The sequence below is a fragment of the Cavia porcellus genome, unplaced genomic scaffold (assembly GCF_034190915.1).
Source record: "Cavia porcellus strain 051 isolate PalLab524CR breed Dunkin Hartley unplaced genomic scaffold, mCavPor4.1 scaffold_6, whole genome shotgun sequence".
NCBI classification, from domain to species: domain Eukaryota; kingdom Metazoa; phylum Chordata; class Mammalia; order Rodentia; family Caviidae; genus Cavia; species Cavia porcellus.
In genome coordinates this window covers 49,023,937-49,043,188 of record NW_026947489.1, presented here as the reverse complement: position 1 = coordinate 49,043,188, position 19,252 = coordinate 49,023,937, and the positions used below count along the sequence as shown (strand labels likewise).

Genomic DNA, 19,252 nt, shown 5'->3' with positions numbered 1-19,252 from the left:
TTTCTATCCAGGGATACACAGCAGAGAGTCACAGGGTCCTTACATGGCATATAGGGAGGATGGTTCAGAGTACCATTCCTGCAGCCTGAAGGGACAGCTCCATTCACAAAACTTGCTGGTTCATTCATGTCCTACAAAATAAGTGTTCATAGTTCATTTTAAAAGATAATCATGTCCTGTCCAGAGAAAAGAGAGTATGAATAAATTACTTAAAATACTGGAATCCCTAAACATGCTTGCACAAGGAAGTTCATCAAATCCAGGGAAGAACAACTTGAAAACTCAATTAATTCCCTACAAGGTGACCGATCAAAGAGTGACAAAAATTGTCTCTTGGGAAACTAAAAACTGCAAAATTTCCTAGTAATTGCCCAGGTCTTACACCAGAACCCTAGGGCAAGATACAACGTTTGAAGGGTAGCATGGCTTCCCCATACTGAGTGACTAAGTGTTTTTGAAATATTAAAAGCATTTCTTCACTATTATTCACATGTAGGAGTCAAGGATCTGCAACTTAAGAAACAAAAAAGATATGCACACCTATCCATGTGTAAGGAACACATATGCACACTTACAATCCACATGCCGTCAAATTTCAAGCTCTTCTCTGGATTCTGTGTGTTGTTGTACAGCTCTTGAATCTCCCTCTTCCACCACAGGACAGTTGAATTACGGAAAAAGTCTGGGAAAGCCGCATAAGCTCGGTATTGCTATAAAAACAAAGTATAACTCATTTGTGCTAAATGAATGTATTACACAGCCAGCAAACACTTACTTACAATGTAACCCATGCAAAGACTACACTATCTGGTGGTAGATAGTGATAGGCCAAACAGAGCATGCATACGTTTCTTGAGTACAATACAGAAGAATGAGCACAAATCATATACCCTAGATTCTGGAAGACATCCACAGTCTATTTAACTGTACAGGTTAATATGAACAGCAACAGCAACCTCAACTCATAATCTCATGTTCTGGATGCTTAGCCTTCAACTTCTGTCCAGGTATTTCTAAGCTCTTCTCAAAGACAAGGCAAGAGGCAGAACGATGATAAGGAGAAAGAGTAGAAATGAGATGTGCCGTAGCAGGTTACAACAAAACATCAGCTAGGATTGAGAGGAAGGCATACAATTTGCGCTTGTGATATTACACCTGGATGCATCTTTATTTTCTATAGTTTCTTAACTACATAAAAAGTGCAGCTATACTTTCATTCCTCTCTCTCCTTAACCTAGTACCACATTTCACATAGTAAAGGACCCATATTATGAACCAACAAATGCACTCTTATTAAAGACACACATATAAAAGTATTGTGCAGCTGTGTCTAATGTGAAATGAGGGGACCTTAGGAGAAAGTTTCAATGCCCACTCTCCCTGCACCCTCAAATAGTAAACATAATGTCCTTATGTGAACTGTAAATATAGATTTAAAGTGCCACTCTTGGCAAAAGGGAAGGGGATTAAGAAATGGAGGAAGGAAGAACAGGAACAGCAGACAGATATTAAAAACAAGAAAGATGTGCTGTGCACAAACTCGCCACGAATAATGCAATTATCACGGAATTCAAAATACGTACTAATAAAAATAAAACTTTAAAACAGGAATCTGTGTAATTGAACTGAATGTTCTTCGAAGAAAATGTTCTGATATTCTTCTGTTCTATTTTGCGCTCCTCTATTATTATGTCTCCTTAGTCAGGCATAATAATTCATAATAACTTGCAGTAAGTATTGTGTTTAATTGTAAAGTCTCATATCTTTAAGCAGCAAAATTCAAAAATATCTGTATACTCCAAGTGCCTTTTCAAGGGACATGATGATAGCTGGTATACCTCTATAAACATTCTCCTCTGATTAATCACACCATTCATTTTCTAATAGTGAAATAGCTCAATAGTATTGGGGGTAAGATTAGAAGAGCAACAGAAAGGACTTTACCTAAGGGAATGTCAGTTCCTACTCACAGTACACAAAATCAAGTGTCTACAGAAAATCACATGTCTAGAGAAAACATAAAAACATGCAAATAGATCTGCGTGCATAGACCTTTCTTACAAAAAGCAAGAAGTCACATTATTAGAAATCTTTGGAAGCATCTTCAAATGACTGAAAGAAATGAAACCATAAAACTAGGAGAAAACAACATTCCACTCCAGGGACTCCATCTAAGGCAAGGTCAGAAACAACAGGATACAGAGGGAACAGAAGAGTAGGATGAAAAGCAACTATTAGCTATGTCTGCATTACAATTTAATCAACAAGAGGACGCAAGTGGAAATTAAGCCAACCATGTTATATTAACCTCAATAAGTCACACTCGAATCATTCATTTCCATTAACCAAATGTGAGGCCAGCTGTACTCTGTCAACATTCCACCCTACCTCTTTGCTTATACTTACTTGGATATTGAACCAGAGCTGTGCACACCCGAATGACTGGATCAAGAATTGCTTATTCCAATCCACTTTGAGTACTAAACTGCAATTCCTGGTCCCCAATCCAGGATTACTAAATTAAAACTACAAAATTTGAACTCTAAATTTGCTTTTTGAGCTAGAATGCAGCTAAGCAGCACTGTGCTTGCTTGGCAAGCATAAGGTACGGATTTAGACTCCAAGTATAGAGAGAAAGAGAGAAAGGGAAGAAGAAAGGAAGGAAGGAACGAAGGAAGGAAGGAAGGAAGGAAAAAGAAGAGAGGGAGAGAAAGAAAGAGGAAAATTTTGCTTTCTATGGGGTTTATTAATTTATCTATTTGTTTAAAGAAAAAAAGAATAAAAACAAGACAAAAGGAAAAAAGGTAGAAGTATTTCAAATAAGAATTTAAAAGAACTATATTATCATTAAAAAATTATTAGTTGATGTTACACATTGTCCTCTTTAATACTTGAGTATTTGTTTTGTTGTTTTATACAACCCTCAGGAATGTCAGACACGTACATCATAAACTTTCCTTCACAAGCCTCATGAATACGGATCTTATTAATATAAAAACTTGTAAGAATTCCACTTACTAAGAGTCTCTTGGGGTTCCAATAATAAATTCTGTGATTCCAAATAAAGTGTTTCCCTCAAAAGCAAAATTGTCATTTGGAGCAACTGAATTCTATGGGCGACCCTGGACACCACACACTGAAAGGCACATGGTGTTTCCCAATCACTGTGTGATAATCAATATTGCACCACAGGCCTCCAAATAACCTCATTAGAGTCAGTAGTCACTCCAGTGGCTGATGGGCTGTAGGTTTCATATGCTAATACGCAACCATATGACGAATGAAGCAGCCCCACTATCAATGCAAAAATATAACTATGGAATCCTGTGTCCACCAGTGCCTCTGCCTGGCACATTTGTGTGACCACGGGATCTGTGTGAAACACAGAAATTCATTTGATTATTTGTAAGAATGGAGGAAAGGAGAATGGATAGGTCATTTCCCTCAAATTCTCATCACATCTTACATAGGTAGATAGACAGACAGACACATAGATACTTGTAAAAGATCACAAAAAGAAAACAATATAGAGCTCAGTCTGAAACTCTCTTGCAAATTTGAGAAACGTGCCCCAATCAAATGCAGTCTCTTCTACTGCCTCTACGGACAAAACATGAAGACATATACAGCCCAAAGACAGGCATCCTGTTCAACAGTACCCGTGTCATGTTTTAGAGCTAGGGCACTACTGTCAACTAGGATACATGCAGTCAGAAAGTAACACCACAAAAGAATACATGCCTAACCAGTCATACCTATTTTCACTATTCCGGGAGAGCTGTCCCACCTGAGAAATTTCTCCTCAGATATGCAGGTTCGGTATAATATTATTCTTCTATCCAACACTGATAATGTGCCTTCAGGACTACCTTATAATGGGAAATCTTTCACATAAACCCCCATCCATCAGATAGAATCCGATATTTTTTAAGAGCAATTTAAAGGGCTCTTGGCCTTGGGCTTTGAGTAATACTATAAAACTTTACTGCTGTGCTTTCTTCTCACAACACTGATAAACATTTATTCATTCTTAAACTGACAGAGTTTCATAGTAGTAAAATGTCCACCACCTTGTTGACCACACAGGCCAGATATTGGACCCCTTATGCCTTTCAGTACTACTGGTGGTAAAAGAAAAATATCTCTTCAATGACTTAAAAACAATTCTATGCAGTTCCTTGGGCTAAAATATCCTATGGAAAGAATAATCATTGCAGAAAAAGAGTGAAACAAAGTCAGGAGAGATAATGATTTTTAAGAACTAAGGGAACCCTGCTCAGAGATGTTATCAGAACAGTGGGTAACATCACTTCACGGTGTACATATCACAGGGTAGAATACAGTTGAAGCTACTGAATAACAAGCAGCACCAATTCACTCAGGTAACAAATGATTGATGATGCTGGACAGCATTTATGTCCAGCTGTAGGGGCTATCAGAATCCATTGCAAACAAGAAACTGTTCCTAGGAAAGAAGACTTTTCAAGACAGATGGGAAATTAAGGAGAAAGAGAAAAGTGGAAAGAGTCAAGATTCAAGGAACATGGCAGTGGGGTTTCATATATAACAAGGCAGAGAAGAATAAAAGAACAAGTGATGTGCAGAGAAAGACTCAATAACTAAAGAGAAAGCTTGGACACAGTAAGTAAGAGAGTTATCTGAACAACTACAAACACATTAATTCAGAGGGAAGTAGCACTTGTACGTGAGGTGTAATCAGGATTTCAGGGGCCTTTGAAATCTGACAGCTTTGAGGGCGAAATTACCAGAGTCATCTAAAGCCATGAAAAAAATCTGAAGATCTCTCACTTTCCCAAGGATAACAACACCTTATCAGTACCTTCATTGCTACAGGAAACAGATCTTTACTGTATATGAAGAAATCTGCACACAGACTTATGTACACTTAGGACATAATTCCTAAGTGTTTATCCTTTGCTGAACCCATATCCATGGCAGGGAATTTCCAGAAACCTGGGTAAGGCTCCTTGGTCCCAAAAAACCCTCCACAAAGATGCACAGTGGGGCTCTTACCTCTACTTGACTATCCCAGTCTAGAGAGGGATCAACAACAACATCAGGGAAATCAGGCCAAACCTGTGGAGAAACAAACATTCAACAGCAATGCACCATACAGTATTTCCCAAGAAAATTGAAACTATGCTTTAACGGTCACTAATGCATCAATTAGCATGTATGTCTAATCTAGAGGGACTGAAGACCTGGTCAAGATGCCCAACTGCCTGTATGAGGGCTATGGCAAGAGGATGAAATGAGAAACGGAGACAACTTGAGTAATGCATGGTGGGGTGCTGGGAGCCCCATGCCTCAGCAGGGGCAGGGACCAAGATACTCCAATGCAGCCACTTTCTAATGGTTGCATAAAGTATAACTAGCACAAGATTCAAGGTCTGCAGTTTCAGGAGTAAATGAATAATCCTGGAAAGACTCAGGAGTGTAGAGATGATCTATGCTAAGAAGGATCTTGCCCTGCAGCATTCTTTTTAATCTTAGGAATTTTACTTTACTATTAGTGTGTGGCAGATGATGGCCCATGAAAAAGAATTAATGAGAAGTCTCCAAAGGTGATACCCTAATCTCAAATCTACATTTGAAACTTAGGGAACTGTGCAAAATGAGCCACTGTGAATTTGTGGTCTCCAACATAGAGTCAGGTAGATTCTACAAAATTCTCGCCTGTACCAACTAAACTTGATTGAAAAATTAAAAGTATGGACCTCAGATCCCAAATGCAAAGGACCAAGAAACAATTCTCACAAACATTCTACCACCTCTAAGACACGGCCCTAGCCTGGGATTGGTGGATCATCCATCCCTTAGGTCATACCTTTCCCCAGACAATGCCTCCATCATTTGGATACTTGATGAAGACATCATCTTCCACACCCCGAGTGAAGGCAGGGTAGGGCTGCGTCTCATTGCCAGAAATGGCTGGGTCCTGAAAGCAAAGCACAAGTCAGGTGGGGAAACCACAGCCAGGGAACGACAAAGGGGCAGGAGAAGGGGAATTGTTGACACAGGAGTCTCTCGCTTCCATCTGAACTTTAATACATCCATCAAGCCTAGAATATCAAATTCTTATTGTGATTCAATTTCTCTTCTTGCAGCACAAAAGAAAATACAGCCTAATGCCTTCTCCATGGAAGACAGCCACTGCGCATACTAGTCACATTCACACAGGACTAACCAAGATGAGGATGACCCGCATCCCATCGGCCTTCAGGCGATCAATCAGAGCCGGTAACCCAGCAAACTTGGGGCTGAGAGTGAAGTCCAGCTGCCGCTCCATGTAGTCGATGTCTGAGTACTGCACGTCCTGTGGGAGGACATAAGGAAACACAGGGGCTCAGGTGGTGCAATCCAATTTTGAAAGGCTGCAATCGTCCAACTGATGGGGAATTGAAAGGTTTCTCGCGAGCCCTTCAAATCCTAACTCTGTCATGTGTTTGGTATGTGCCGCAGGAAGTTTATATAAGTTTTTCTAGTGTTAAGTCATAAAATAATGTAAATCAGTAACATGTAGAATGATAGTGTATTCAGAAGGACTTTTACCATGATAAATAAAAACTCTCAATGCGAAAGTGGCTGTGTAAAACTTGATTATAAACAGGCGCTTTGCTTATCCTAGGAGAGCACCCAGGATCACACAGAATCCTGTTCAGAAAATATAATGAAAATTTTTAACTCATAACACAAAGTGGATTGTAAAGTACTATGTGACTAAGGAGAAAATTGTAATTGCTGAGGAACATCCAATGTGGGAGGTAATTGGGTAAAGTTCTCTCATTAATTCATACTTTGTGATACATTTTCCATTAATGAAACTATTATAAATAACAGAACAGCAAGTAGACTGGTTTGTAGGAAAGGGCTCCATGGAAAATTTCTGATATTTTGCAGCCCCCTTATTCTGCAAACAGATTGAGTAATTTCAGCACGTAATCTGAAGCAGCACAGAAACAATGAGAGATATAAGCAGGAGACAAAGCGTGAGGCCTTTAATGTGAGCACAGAGAGCTTCATGGGGCAGGGGTATAGAGGCTCTCAAATGAGAACAAAAAAGTCTCAATACATTTATCAGTTTGGCTGAGGGAGGAGTTTGGGAAGTGGGAACATGACATATTAACTGCTGAATTAAAGGAAACATCTCCCTGTGGAAAACAGTAGACAGGAAGATTTACTGGCATCTTGAATTAGAGGTTGAGTGGTTGTAGAGTCTTGGGATTGGAAAGGGCTCGAGGCATGAGCAAAAAGGGAGCCGGAGGTTTATCCGTGGAAAGAGAAGGAGAAGGTAGAAGATATGCTTGGAGAGATAAAATTGTTTCTCTGTCTCAGGTAACAAGTTGGGAGCTTGTAGCTAAACCCCAGGCTGGCAGACCTATCACGAACCCTTGTAGGCAGCGAGGGTCCTACACAGATAAAATGAAGTGGCACACCAAGCACTGGGATTCAGAACACGCCTCTACTTGTGAAGGTTTGATGACATTTGAAGTCATTTTTTTTAACCACACACAATTTTTCTTTTGGGGTGTTCAGTTATCACTTTCTCTTTGTTGTTTTGTTCCTGTTTTCTTTTGTTTGTAATACTGAGGCTTGAACAGAGAACCCTGCACTAGTCAGACAAGTGCTTTAAACCTGGGCTATATCCCTAGAAATTTTATTATGCTGTTGTGAGACACGATCTTAAGTTGTCCAGCCTAGATCCACAGTGCTGATCTCTCAACTTTAGCTTCATGCATAGCTGTAATCAGCCACCTGGGCTCATTTGCTGAGGCATACTTTATTGTTATGGAATGAAGAACATTTCACATAATTTATGTAACTCATATAAGAGTAACAAGAGAGCATGATATGGGAGACAAAGCTTGGATCATTCTTGATAAGGGGTGACAAGGTGCCACCTGCCTTACAGTGCTGGGATTAGGCATCCTGGGACATCATTTGAGAAAAAACTTTGTGTCTTTGTACAACTTCACAAATGTCCAACAAACAAACCAGATGCAGAGATGAATGAGTTGTCTCCAAGATCTCAGAGCTAATGCACAATGTCCTTTACGTACATAGGGGATCTTGGCGGCCACCATGTCATCATATAGGCTGGCAATCTCAGAGTCATTCTCATAACCATAGCGACACAGCTGGAATCCCAGGGACCAGTAAGGCACCATCACAGGCCGACCAATCACCTGGAAAATACACAAAATACTAATATGTCTGGGAGAAGTCAGGTTTAAGCAGCACATGCAGTAATAAACATGTTCCTTCAGGGCTCTGAGATAGAAAACCAACAGTACAAATGCAAAGTTAAATGAGGTGTCAAGCTCCTGAGCTACCAGAATACCTGGAGAAAACTGCTAAGCTAGGAATTGGAGCAAATATGGTTTTACTATGATTCCTATAGTTTGTGTATGGCTAGGAGCATGGAACGCAGAGAAAAAATTTCTGGATTGATGGACAGGCTCCATGTGTGCTAGTTGTGAGATATTATAAAGCATACATTCCTGCTTGTTTCTTCACCTGTCAAAAACAATACCACTAGTGAACAACAACATAGAAAAATGGCTTAATCTAAATTACTCAGGAGTGCTCTGGCATTCACAAAGTAAAAACTAAATGAAATAAAGAATTGCATGGGGTTTTTTGCCACAACTCATATGTTACCTTCTCTTGCTCACCCATATCACTAAGTCTATCACGACTACAGACAAAACATTCACCACAGAACCCTCGGAAAACACCCATAATCCACCTGCTTCACTGTCATCACTATCACCATTCCATCACCTACACCACAAAGGTCAGGATCACCATAAAAATCATTACACTCACAGCCACTCCCATCCACACTATGGGAGCTACTCTCTCCATTAACAACAATAGGACCGAACATCACCAAAACCATTATCACCATAACCACCCACATCCTACACTAGTCTGAACACTGCAATTGGTACCATGACTGCTGTACCCTCACTGCAATGAGCAGATAGCCTATGGATGTAAGGATTCTGGAAATGCATCTATTGTTACTCGGCATGACCCATCTTTGACAAAGACCAGCTCTACCTGTCAACTGAGATTTAAACGAGTGAAGACTCTTTTGAGAACACAGAATGAGTTTAACACATACTTGAGAAGCTAATCAATTTGCTCTTACCTCCGTGTACTGCTGAGTGACAAGTTCTGGAGTTGGGCCCAAGAACACATAAAAGTCCAGAATTCCCCCCGTGGTGCGGTAGGTCAGGGCAGGCATGGGCTGGAACGTCACATCTGAAAAGATAGAAAAATGATGCCAACAAACTATAATGATGGGAAAAGCCAACGATGGGGAATAACTAGCCTCACATTCATACTGTCTCTCCTGGGAACATCAAATCTGAAAAGATAGAAATGCAAAACTAGGTGGAAATCTCCACGATGAGGTTCCCATAGTCCCCTTCCACTTTACAGAGTGAAAGGCAGACAGTGGGCTAGAAATGTGGAAGTGATAGAACAAAGGTTCCATCCCTGGATGATTCCCCCTTGGTGGGTTTTATTATCTTATACATGTTTTGCCATTCTCTTTCTTCAAAACTATTACAATTTTAATATCACAAAAATTTAGGGACTCACGGCAAGTTGCAGAAATATTCCTCAGACTTTTGTGTACACTTCACTTTTGTGTACACCCCATGGATAACCTTTTCTGAATCATTACCATACATTGCCAAAAATAGGAGGTCAGCCGTAGTAAAACACTACTAAGTGAATTTACTTACATTTCACCAGTTTTAATTAATGTTTCTTTTAAACTCCGTGTTTTTTCTGTTTTGTATCACATAAATGTTATTCACACTTCCTACACAGGCAGTGAGTGCAGAGACCCACAGATTGGCAACTGATTCAACTCACACAGTTGTTCCCACCAGGTGCTCTAAGGACATGGGAGGTTTTCTTTACTTTATTATGTGATTCTTCCCAAAACAAGGGTTCAAACTAGCTTGCTGTTATATGTTACTCAAATGAAATGAAGAGAATATTAAATTTAAAGACAAAATTACTCACCACAAGTTGAATATCTCCACCTCTGAATGCAGCCAGATAACACACATTCTAACATTACTCAGGAGAAGTAGTACGCACAAACAAAGGGAGCACTGGCATCACCTACCCATGGCATTGCTGTTCAGCAGCAGCACACTGTGGGCACTGCCGTCCTCCTCGAGTCCCATGTAGTAAGGGTGGACACCATAGGTATTCAGCTTGTACTAACATCAGGGGGGAGAAGGGAAACAGGGTTAGCACACACTGTGACACATTAGGAAATTCAGCCCATATGTTTATTAAGACGGGTCTTGCCTTTCCTGAGAAGTAAGTTAAACACAGGCAAACGAAGCTGACCAGGTATGGGCCCACTTGTCTCAGAGCACAGTGTGACAAGCCCCACCCAGCCAGGGAAGACGAAGCACAAAGCACACACGCTGAAGGCAGACAGAGGCAGAGACGCATGCTCACCCCTGGGGGCTGGTCTCGGGAAAACATGCCCCACGTGTGCCAGTTCAGGTCTCTCCGAAAGGCCGTGTGCTCCGTTTCACCAAAGCCATAGATGTAAGAGGAGGGCAGGCGGGTGGAGATGCGGAGGAACATGTCATTGAAGGTGAAGCCCAGGACCTGCGAGTCCCAGCTGAGAAGCGCACAGGTAGGTTATAAAGGACCTCAGCTTTCCTTACTGAGTTGGAGCAGCTGACTTTCCAAGGGCAACAGAACTGCTAATTGTCCCCTGCCAACAGACCCTGCTCCTCTCCCAGTACAGCACAAAGTCTATGTGGATAAATAATCACAGATATCTTTGCTCAAAGCAAAATCATCCTTCCTTCCTCTGGTTTCTCTACCACAATGTGGTTTCACTGCTCCCCCAACAACACTAAAGTGAATACTTCCCACCATCTCATCTGCCACCCTCCGTACCAGCCCCGCCTTCTGCTCTTGCTCTTAAGTTCTAGTTGTCTCTTGCATGCTGACTGATATTTCTGAGAGAACCAAATATCAGGTTCTTCTACTGTCTATATTAGCAGAGTCCTCTCCAATAAAGACCATTTAAATGAAGCCTTTAAGTTGCACCCCATCTCAACACATGCAACATCCCAGCTTCACACCTAACACCCACTTCCTTATGGGCTGTTCTTCTAGCAGTAAGTTTTCCTCCTGTACCATGACCTATGCACTTATTTGTCCCTCTATCAAGAATATTTTTCCCTTGCCCCAGAACATAGCATGCACTGCAGAGCCCTCCTCTACATCCAGACCCTACCTCAAATACCACCTCTGGGACAGGCCTACTCTGGCCACACTGTCAAAACGGTCAGCTCGCAGAACTCTAGATTTTCCTGTTCCCTGTCCTACACAACAATTATCTGCCACAACATGCAACCTAGAAAAGCAGGTCATATCTTAACAACATGCCACTAAATAGTGAGTAGCTGCATGATGTTCCAGGAACACACAAATCTCTCAGCAATGTTCTAAAGTGGCAAAGGAGTTCTGATTAAACAGATCTAAAGGAAAATCCTTATTTACAGATCTGGAAATGGAATCTGGAAATGAACTGTGTCTGGTTTCCTTCAGGGTAACTCCAAGGACAAATGGCTCACAAGGGACCAGAAAGTAACCAGAAATTCCAAATCATGCTTACATGACAGTGCCTGTACTCTTCCGGCGAATTACTACCCCAAATGGATTACTGGTGATGAGCACATCATAGAGCCGGCTCTGCGGGGTGCTGGAGGGAATCTTGGGGAGATTCAGAGGTACTGGGACTTCATAACGAATGCTGTTGGGATCATAAATCTAGAGAGGAAACAGATTTCAGGGAAGGAAAGAAAACATGGGGAATACACACTATATACAGACACGACTGTAGTTCACAATACTGTGTTATAGGATCCAAAATAGCTCAAAGGCATGAAGTGGAATATTCTCCTTACAAAGAAATCAGAAGTATGTGGGATGATAAAAGAACCTTAGCCTCCTAAGTTGATCGATTCACAATGTAGAAATGTCTCAAAGCATCACAGTGAACACTACAGAGATCCCCTAATATTACTGTCAATGAAAACTCTTTTCAGGCAAGGAAAGTACAATGCATAGCTATACTTTAGCAGTACCTGACTACCTCAATAATCTAGATATGCTATACTTGTATTCTGTAAGAATCTGACATCTGGATTTGATCTGATTTTGTCAATCTACACTTTTAACGCCTCAGCAAAACATTCATCTTAACATGGGTACTAACTTGTAAAATAAGTTTTAAACCTCAGTGTGCTATTAATGTTCTTCGTTTGTGTGAGTATATGAGCTTTGTGAATACCTGGAAATTATTCATAATAACAATATAATCCACGAAAAACATGAGCTATTTTGTTGTTCAAACAATGCTGGATGTTCTAGGGTGAAAATCCATTGATTTTGCGAAGTATCTGCTGTGCCTTAATGTATATACCGAACACTAGGGATAAGAGCTCAAGGAGTAATAGTTATTGTGTTAAGAAATGCACATACTCATGCAACAGAAGGAGAGAGATTCACAATACTGAAGTGATGTGTGGTGATGCAGACAAGCTGTGAGATTATAAGGAAGGAAATGCTTTCCTCTGTTTCTAGGAGATAGAGTCTCAGTGACAAATACAGAGTGAGGATTAAAAGTGTTTTAGGTAATAACCAAGCACAAAGATAAGATTAAAACAATTTGATAAGTTAATAGGAAAGTCAAAGACACAGGAAATTATTTGGCTTCCGAGAAATACACATATTTAGAAGATAGTCACCATACAACAACTTGAACAATCAAATTACTCATTTTAAATCTGTAGATACGCATGGCTTGCCCCAGATGTAGTGAGGATACACACAAACAGCTTCAGTCTCTCACTGGTCCCATGTGAAGGGAAGGTTCCTAAATGTCCTCTCCACTTCTCATTCTCCCAGCTATTTTTCTTAGAGTAGCCTTGATCAGCTCTCCAAATGCAAGTCTGGGCAGATCTCACTGAACTACCCATCTGCTCTCACTGTTCTTTTGATTGGAATTATCATGCAGCAAATAATTTGAAAGAAAAAAACTAATCAGGTAGGGAGGTACATTCTTGCAATCTCAGTACTCTGAGAAGCTGAGGTAGCATGATCACAAATTCAAACACAGGTGAGGGAATGGAGCAACTTAGTGCCGTGCCCTGCCCTGAGGTTGTAGTTTAGTGTAAAACATTGTGCTCAACCTCAAGTACTAATATGAAGTCACAGCTCATAAAAAAGAGGAAACTTATTCAAAGAGTATCATGAAAGTTCCATAGCAGCCACCGTGGGAGGCAGGCATTGTGGCACTTGCCTTACTCCCAGTATTCTGGCAGCTTGAGGTAGGGGCAACACCATAAGTTCAAGCCCAGCATGGCCAGTGGGTGAGTTAATGAGACCCTGCCTAACAATTAAGAAATAAAAAGGGAGGGGGAGGTATCTCAATGTAAAGAGGCGGTGTTAAATTCCAAGTGCCAGAAAAATAAAAGTGGTACTAAAAAAGGTTGTGTCAGCACCTGATACTTATCCAGTGTTTACCTTAAACTGCAGCATTTCATCCTTATGGTAGGTCACTTGCAGGCGCAGGGGGCTCACAGGGATGGAGGGGAAGGCATTGGCATAAGAAGAAGGCTTTAAGGAGATGTCAGCGCTGGCGCCCTGTGAGTCATACTGCACATTGCTGACAGAGTACAGATCGGTGACAAAATAGCAAAATGGGACACCTGAGGTATTGGATTCCTGAAAAGTAAAGTCAGAATCCTAGTCAGCATCTATTCTATGAAAGACTTGAGACAGACAATTTATGTGGCACCACTTACTTACTTATATATAATTTGGTAATGCCAAAAGATTACACTACTGATCTCCAAACATGATACCCAGTAAAATCATCCAACCCTCCCCCACATATTCACACACACACATACACTGCTTCTCAAGCCCTTGCCTTCTGTCAGTTGTACCTAGGTGTACAGGTACCAGGACCATGCTCATGAAGTTGTAGACAAAGAGCAAAATATTTCAGTGAGCACTAACAGCATCAGCACACTTACCGCCCACACACAGCCACGGGCAATGCAGGCTGCTTCAGAAATGCCATGCTCATCTGGGTAACAGTCTATTTTCTCTGTGTCCTTTATGTTTAGGCTCCACTCCACTGTGTATGCCTCTCCCAGGACAAGATTAATATCTGAGATAATGGCAACCTACAGAGATGGAGAAGTCACAGGAAATTCATGCTCGAGACTAAGGCTTTGCAAAATCAGAAATCTCCCTTTAGGGAAAAAATTGTCATTAGGTGAGACCCTACGATTCAAACAATATGTGACTAGAGTTTATATGAAGTCTTTTCTATAACTATAGGGCAATGTTATATGATACTAGGACAAATATTACCATTCTCTCACAATGTTCTACTTTATAATACAAAAAAAGTCAAATAAAATCTATTGTGTTCACCACTTTTTTCTCCTTCCCTAACTCCTCATCTTTCTCCTTATTGTGGCAAAAACATTCTCTTCTGCTTTTCAAAATCGAGTTTTCCTTCTTGTTCTCCACTTAAAAAACAATTGTATCCATAGTCCGCAATATTCGGAAGCATACAAAGTCCTATGGCTGGGTGTGTCCATTATTCCATGGAATCTAATGCAAAGTGTTTCAATTTTTAGGTTCTGTTTTACCAGCTTCAAAAGTAATGAGGTGTATAGAGCATAAACATTTCTTTCATTTCCTAGAGCTCGGGTTCTTCATTTCTGAAAACCTATTTACTCAAACTTGTAAATCTTTGCTGCACACCCTGCAGAAATCCAAACTTCACATTTTTCTATACCTGAGTCTTATGTGGCGCTCTTCTTTAAGTAGCACTTCCCACAGTCAGCATTCTCATTTGACTGAAGCATGAAGATCACATTTGATCCTTCCAGTCTAAATCAACTTGCCTTTCCTGTCCTACTAATCCCTACACTGCATCATCAACTCAATAATCCCTACTGTCAGCATCTTTATGAGAAACTTCGAGAACTAAACCAGGTATGGCTTTCTCACTGGGCCACCTAAAACTCTTCAAAATGGGACCACAACTTTCCCACAGACCAAGTCAATCTCTTCAAAAGTGAATCTTCCAAAGCTTTTATTGAGACATTCACAGACCAAAGCTCTTCCAAGTCTTAGGTTGGCTTATTCTAATGTGTCAACATGAAATATTTTAAACTGACAAATACTCATTTCTAGGAAAATGGTATCCATAGTGAGGTTCCACTGCAATGTGCCTTGTCTGTATAATGCATTTCTTTGTTGTTCATTATTTCAGTCTAGGATACCAAGGTTCCACTAGCAGTCATGGCTCAGTAACACATCACTTGCCAAGCATACACTACACCCTGGGTTCAGTCTTCAGCACTGCAAAATACAATACCAAACTCCCCAAATCAAAGCTAAATTTTAGTTCATGACACATGAGAATGACAAGGAAAAGGTAAATTCAGATTCAGGGAGGGTTCCTCACCACGTGTTTATTTCTTGATATAAAGTCCTGCCTCTGAACTTTCTTTCATCAGCTTTCAATTTTTAAAGCTATCTCTTGGGAGAGAGGCATGGATAATTAACCTAGGCAGCCAGTTCCTTTAACAAGAGAAGAAAAGACCTCACTCTTGACAACTTTGAGCCTCTGACCCAACACCAGCATTTCTCTACCTTCTGTATTCACTACAATATTCTAATTCATTATCACTTGGACTTTTTTTCACTCAAAGCTTTGATCTCCTACCTGACACATGATCATCCAAAGCCACTGCTTTCTCCAAAAAACTTGGCTCGGCGATAACCATAAGCTTTGCTCAGCATGTACTACATAAAGTGACATCTCTCAATGTTGCTTTATGTTTCTAGCCTCCCTTTTCAAGAGTTTGCTGATTATAAATTCTATCTTCCCATAACCAAACTCAACAAAACATTTCCTTTGGTCTTATCTGAATTAATACATTTGCCGAACAGAGATTCAGCTGCTTTATCTGTATGTATTTTCAAATGGCTTGTTCATAGCAATAAACATGAGCCTCTGCATATATTTATTTATATCTTATAATGGATATAACCTCAGTATGAGTTCTTTGAAGAAAATATCACACCCCATCAATCTGCAATTATAAGTAGATGTGGAAATGAAATTATTTCCATAAATGTGGAAAGTTGGCTACCATGTAAGCTGCAAGCGCAAATATCGCTGAAGGATTTGTCATCAGGCTTTCTTGGATTAACAAGTCCTTATAGTGCTAGGATCTCAGAGCCACTGATTACAATGTGTTAAAGAGGGTCATGTCTGAATTTCACTGATGGAGACTTACTATTTTCCTATTATCTAATGAAAGAAGCAGGAATTTGATAGGATCATAGATTACTTACCTTAATGTGACTCTTGAGCACATACAGTATTTGTTGGACTCAGTTTCAGTACAGAAGGATAAAAACAAACACCCACCACGATTTTTATTTATCAGAACCCTATATCCCACCTTTACATTTTACCATCAGTCACAGGTTCCCAAATCCCTTTTCCCTTGATCCTGTTGCCACTTTCCTTACTGGTCTTCTTGTGAACATGACAACTCTTTCTCAGAACGAAAAATCACTGAAGAGTGCAGAACATTTAGGTAGAGATGGGTGAGGAAGAAGAGACCACTCCACAGTAGCTCCTCAACACACTCTTAGTCTGTCTCTCTGTCTCTTTCTCATTTTCTCACCAGATCCTTTGAATTCACTATTCATCACTCACAAGGATCTCTGATCCTTCAGCAACAAATGACAGGAAAAATGTCACAGTGCTTTGAAGAAGAATAAAACAGACGCATTCACACAATGCAGTGTTACCTTCAGATTAGGATCATAAGTGACATTAGGAGAAGCTTGACTCAGGACACCATTGTGTTTCACTGTGACATTGATAGGTTCCTCTATTCCAAGTATTTTAATCTCCTGAAAGGCTAAATTATTGGGGTCCTTGTAGGTCGACTGAGAAATCTTCACCTCCAAGTGGTTCTGCAAAACAATTAAGCACAAAAAAGCACCAAAGGTTTACCTGTAAGACACACATGCTCATGTACAGTCATACAAATGCTACACCCAGGACTACATACTTCCTCTTGCTCTGAATGCTTCAGATTATGCTACTGATTGATGCACAGTCAAGGAGCATAATCTTATTCGAATTAAATTAGGTATAAGAAAAGAGCCAGCACCATGCACGCAGACAGTTGACAAATCTATATTTATAAACACAAGCTGCTTTGATTTGCCAATACGAGTGTCTCCTCTAGTTACACACACGGCTACTACTGGCTGTTATACCCTAAAAGGAAATATCTCCAACTATCACCCTTAATCCCAATAAGTTAAATACATAATCAAACATATCAACAAGCACATATGTGCTAATGGTCAGATGAAAGCCCACAGGTAAATAAAATACATAAAAATGCAGTACTCACTTCGGTGGCAGAAAACTCACATAAAAGGTAAACATTATTGGCCACAGTATCTGAAAGCAGAAAAGAAGTCAACTCAGACTCTCTGCTCAACACAGGCAAACCTCACCTGCCTCCCCTTAAAGCTGACTCTGTCTCTCAGATGGCAGGAGTTCCTTGCTGTACATCTGCCATGACTTCTTTATTCACTCTTCAGTAAGTGGAACCATGGACTGTCTCGGGATCTCAGCTGCCTTTAACATGGGAGTGTACATACCTCTTTGATAGGCTCACTACACTTTTTGAATAGACGCTAGAAATGAGACTGCCAGATCACATAGTTCTACTTTTAATATTTTATGGAACATTTACATAGCTTTATGTAATGGCTGTATAAATTTATATTTTTACCAAGAACATAGCAAGAGTTCCCTCCATTCCTCAGAACCTTTGGGAACACTGCAGTCTCTGCTCTTTCCCATCGCACCATTCTTGTTAATCCTGAGTCGATGTATCACTGCAATTTTTCATCAGTATTTCTCTTCAGCTTAGTGATGAGCAATACGTTCTGCATACTTGTTGGCCAGTGGTAAGTCTTCTTTGGAAAAAATGTCTATTGGACTTATTTTTAAGTCAGCTTATTTATTTTCTTGCAACTGAGTTATAAGAGTCCCCGCATGCTTTTATATATAAACCATTTTATTAAAGTTGTAGCTTGCACACATGTCCATTAATATGTGGGCTCACTTTTTATTCCGTTGGATTCTTCTTTATGCATAAGCCTTTTACTTTGATGTCATAACACACGTTTTGTTTTTACTCTTGTTGCCTGTTTTCAGTGTCATATTCAAAATTGATGACAAGGCCAATGTCAAAAAATTTCCCTATTTTGGGAGTTTCATACTTCCAGGCTTTACATTTAAGTTTTCAAATCATTTTCTTAACACTCAAGATTTGGACACAACAAGTATTCATCAACAGATGAGTGGAAAGATACACTGTGGAACTTACAGAGAGCAAGGTATTATTCAGCCATAAAAAATGTGACCAACTTTGACATTTTTGACAACATGGATGACAAGTCAAATTAACCAGAAAAAACTGAATGTGGTATGGATTCATTTCTGTGAGGAGATTTATAAATAGACTAAGAAAAATTTAGACAGATACAAGCAAAAGGTGCAACAGCAGATGGAACAGAGAGAAAAGTGGAAGAAAACAAGAAATATTGGTTAGAATGTGAAACCTTGAATTATGAGAACAAATTCCAAAACTTGAGCTACAGCATTTGTGTTGGGAGGTATGTTCACAGGACAGTGTAATCATTACACAAAATATATGTATACACTGTTCACATAAACTGTATTCAAATTTTGTTGATTGTACTTTTTAATAATACCCAAATATGAACTGTTTTATATCTACATCTTGAGGATAAAAGAAAAGCACACAGTATTTGAGACTAAGATTGCACTTTTACTTCTTCTTTTACTGTAACCTTGAAAAGTGTCCCTCTCAAGTCCTTACCATGCATCTGTCCTATGGGAATGTATTTAGTAAGCTACAGACATAAGAATTGTTCACATAAAAGACACAGAAAAATGCGCCTAAGCAGGCCTACTTGTAGATTCCCTGGTGAAGTATATGCTTCCTGCCTGCCTGAGATGACATTTTTCATGTCAGTGTATGTTCACAAGATTTGGGAGGAAATCACTTATATCACAAAA

At 40.0% G+C, this 19,252-nt stretch overlaps 1 protein-coding gene across 1 annotated transcript in view; it reads right to left on the bottom strand.

The window, feature by feature from the left end:
• Positions 1-19,252, bottom strand: part of LOC100714419 (uncharacterized) — a 247,343-nt gene that overhangs the window by 160,937 nt on the left and 67,154 nt on the right. Inside the window, exons 46-59 of the mRNA XM_063250621.1 lie at positions 17,550-17,599; positions 16,933-17,100; positions 14,121-14,273; positions 13,606-13,806; positions 11,693-11,847; positions 10,516-10,684; positions 10,172-10,268; positions 9,179-9,291; positions 8,082-8,207; positions 6,209-6,337; positions 5,849-5,959; positions 5,035-5,097; positions 576-710; positions 44-131 (exon numbers count right to left, since the gene is read on the bottom strand). Of these exons, the coding sequence (XP_063106691.1) occupies positions 44-131; positions 576-710; positions 5,035-5,097; positions 5,849-5,959; positions 6,209-6,337; positions 8,082-8,207; positions 9,179-9,291; positions 10,172-10,268; positions 10,516-10,684; positions 11,693-11,847; positions 13,606-13,806; positions 14,121-14,273; positions 16,933-17,100; positions 17,550-17,599 (1,758 nt within the window). The remainder of the gene's footprint in view (positions 1-43; positions 132-575; positions 711-5,034; positions 5,098-5,848; positions 5,960-6,208; positions 6,338-8,081; positions 8,208-9,178; positions 9,292-10,171; positions 10,269-10,515; positions 10,685-11,692; positions 11,848-13,605; positions 13,807-14,120; positions 14,274-16,932; positions 17,101-17,549; positions 17,600-19,252) is intronic.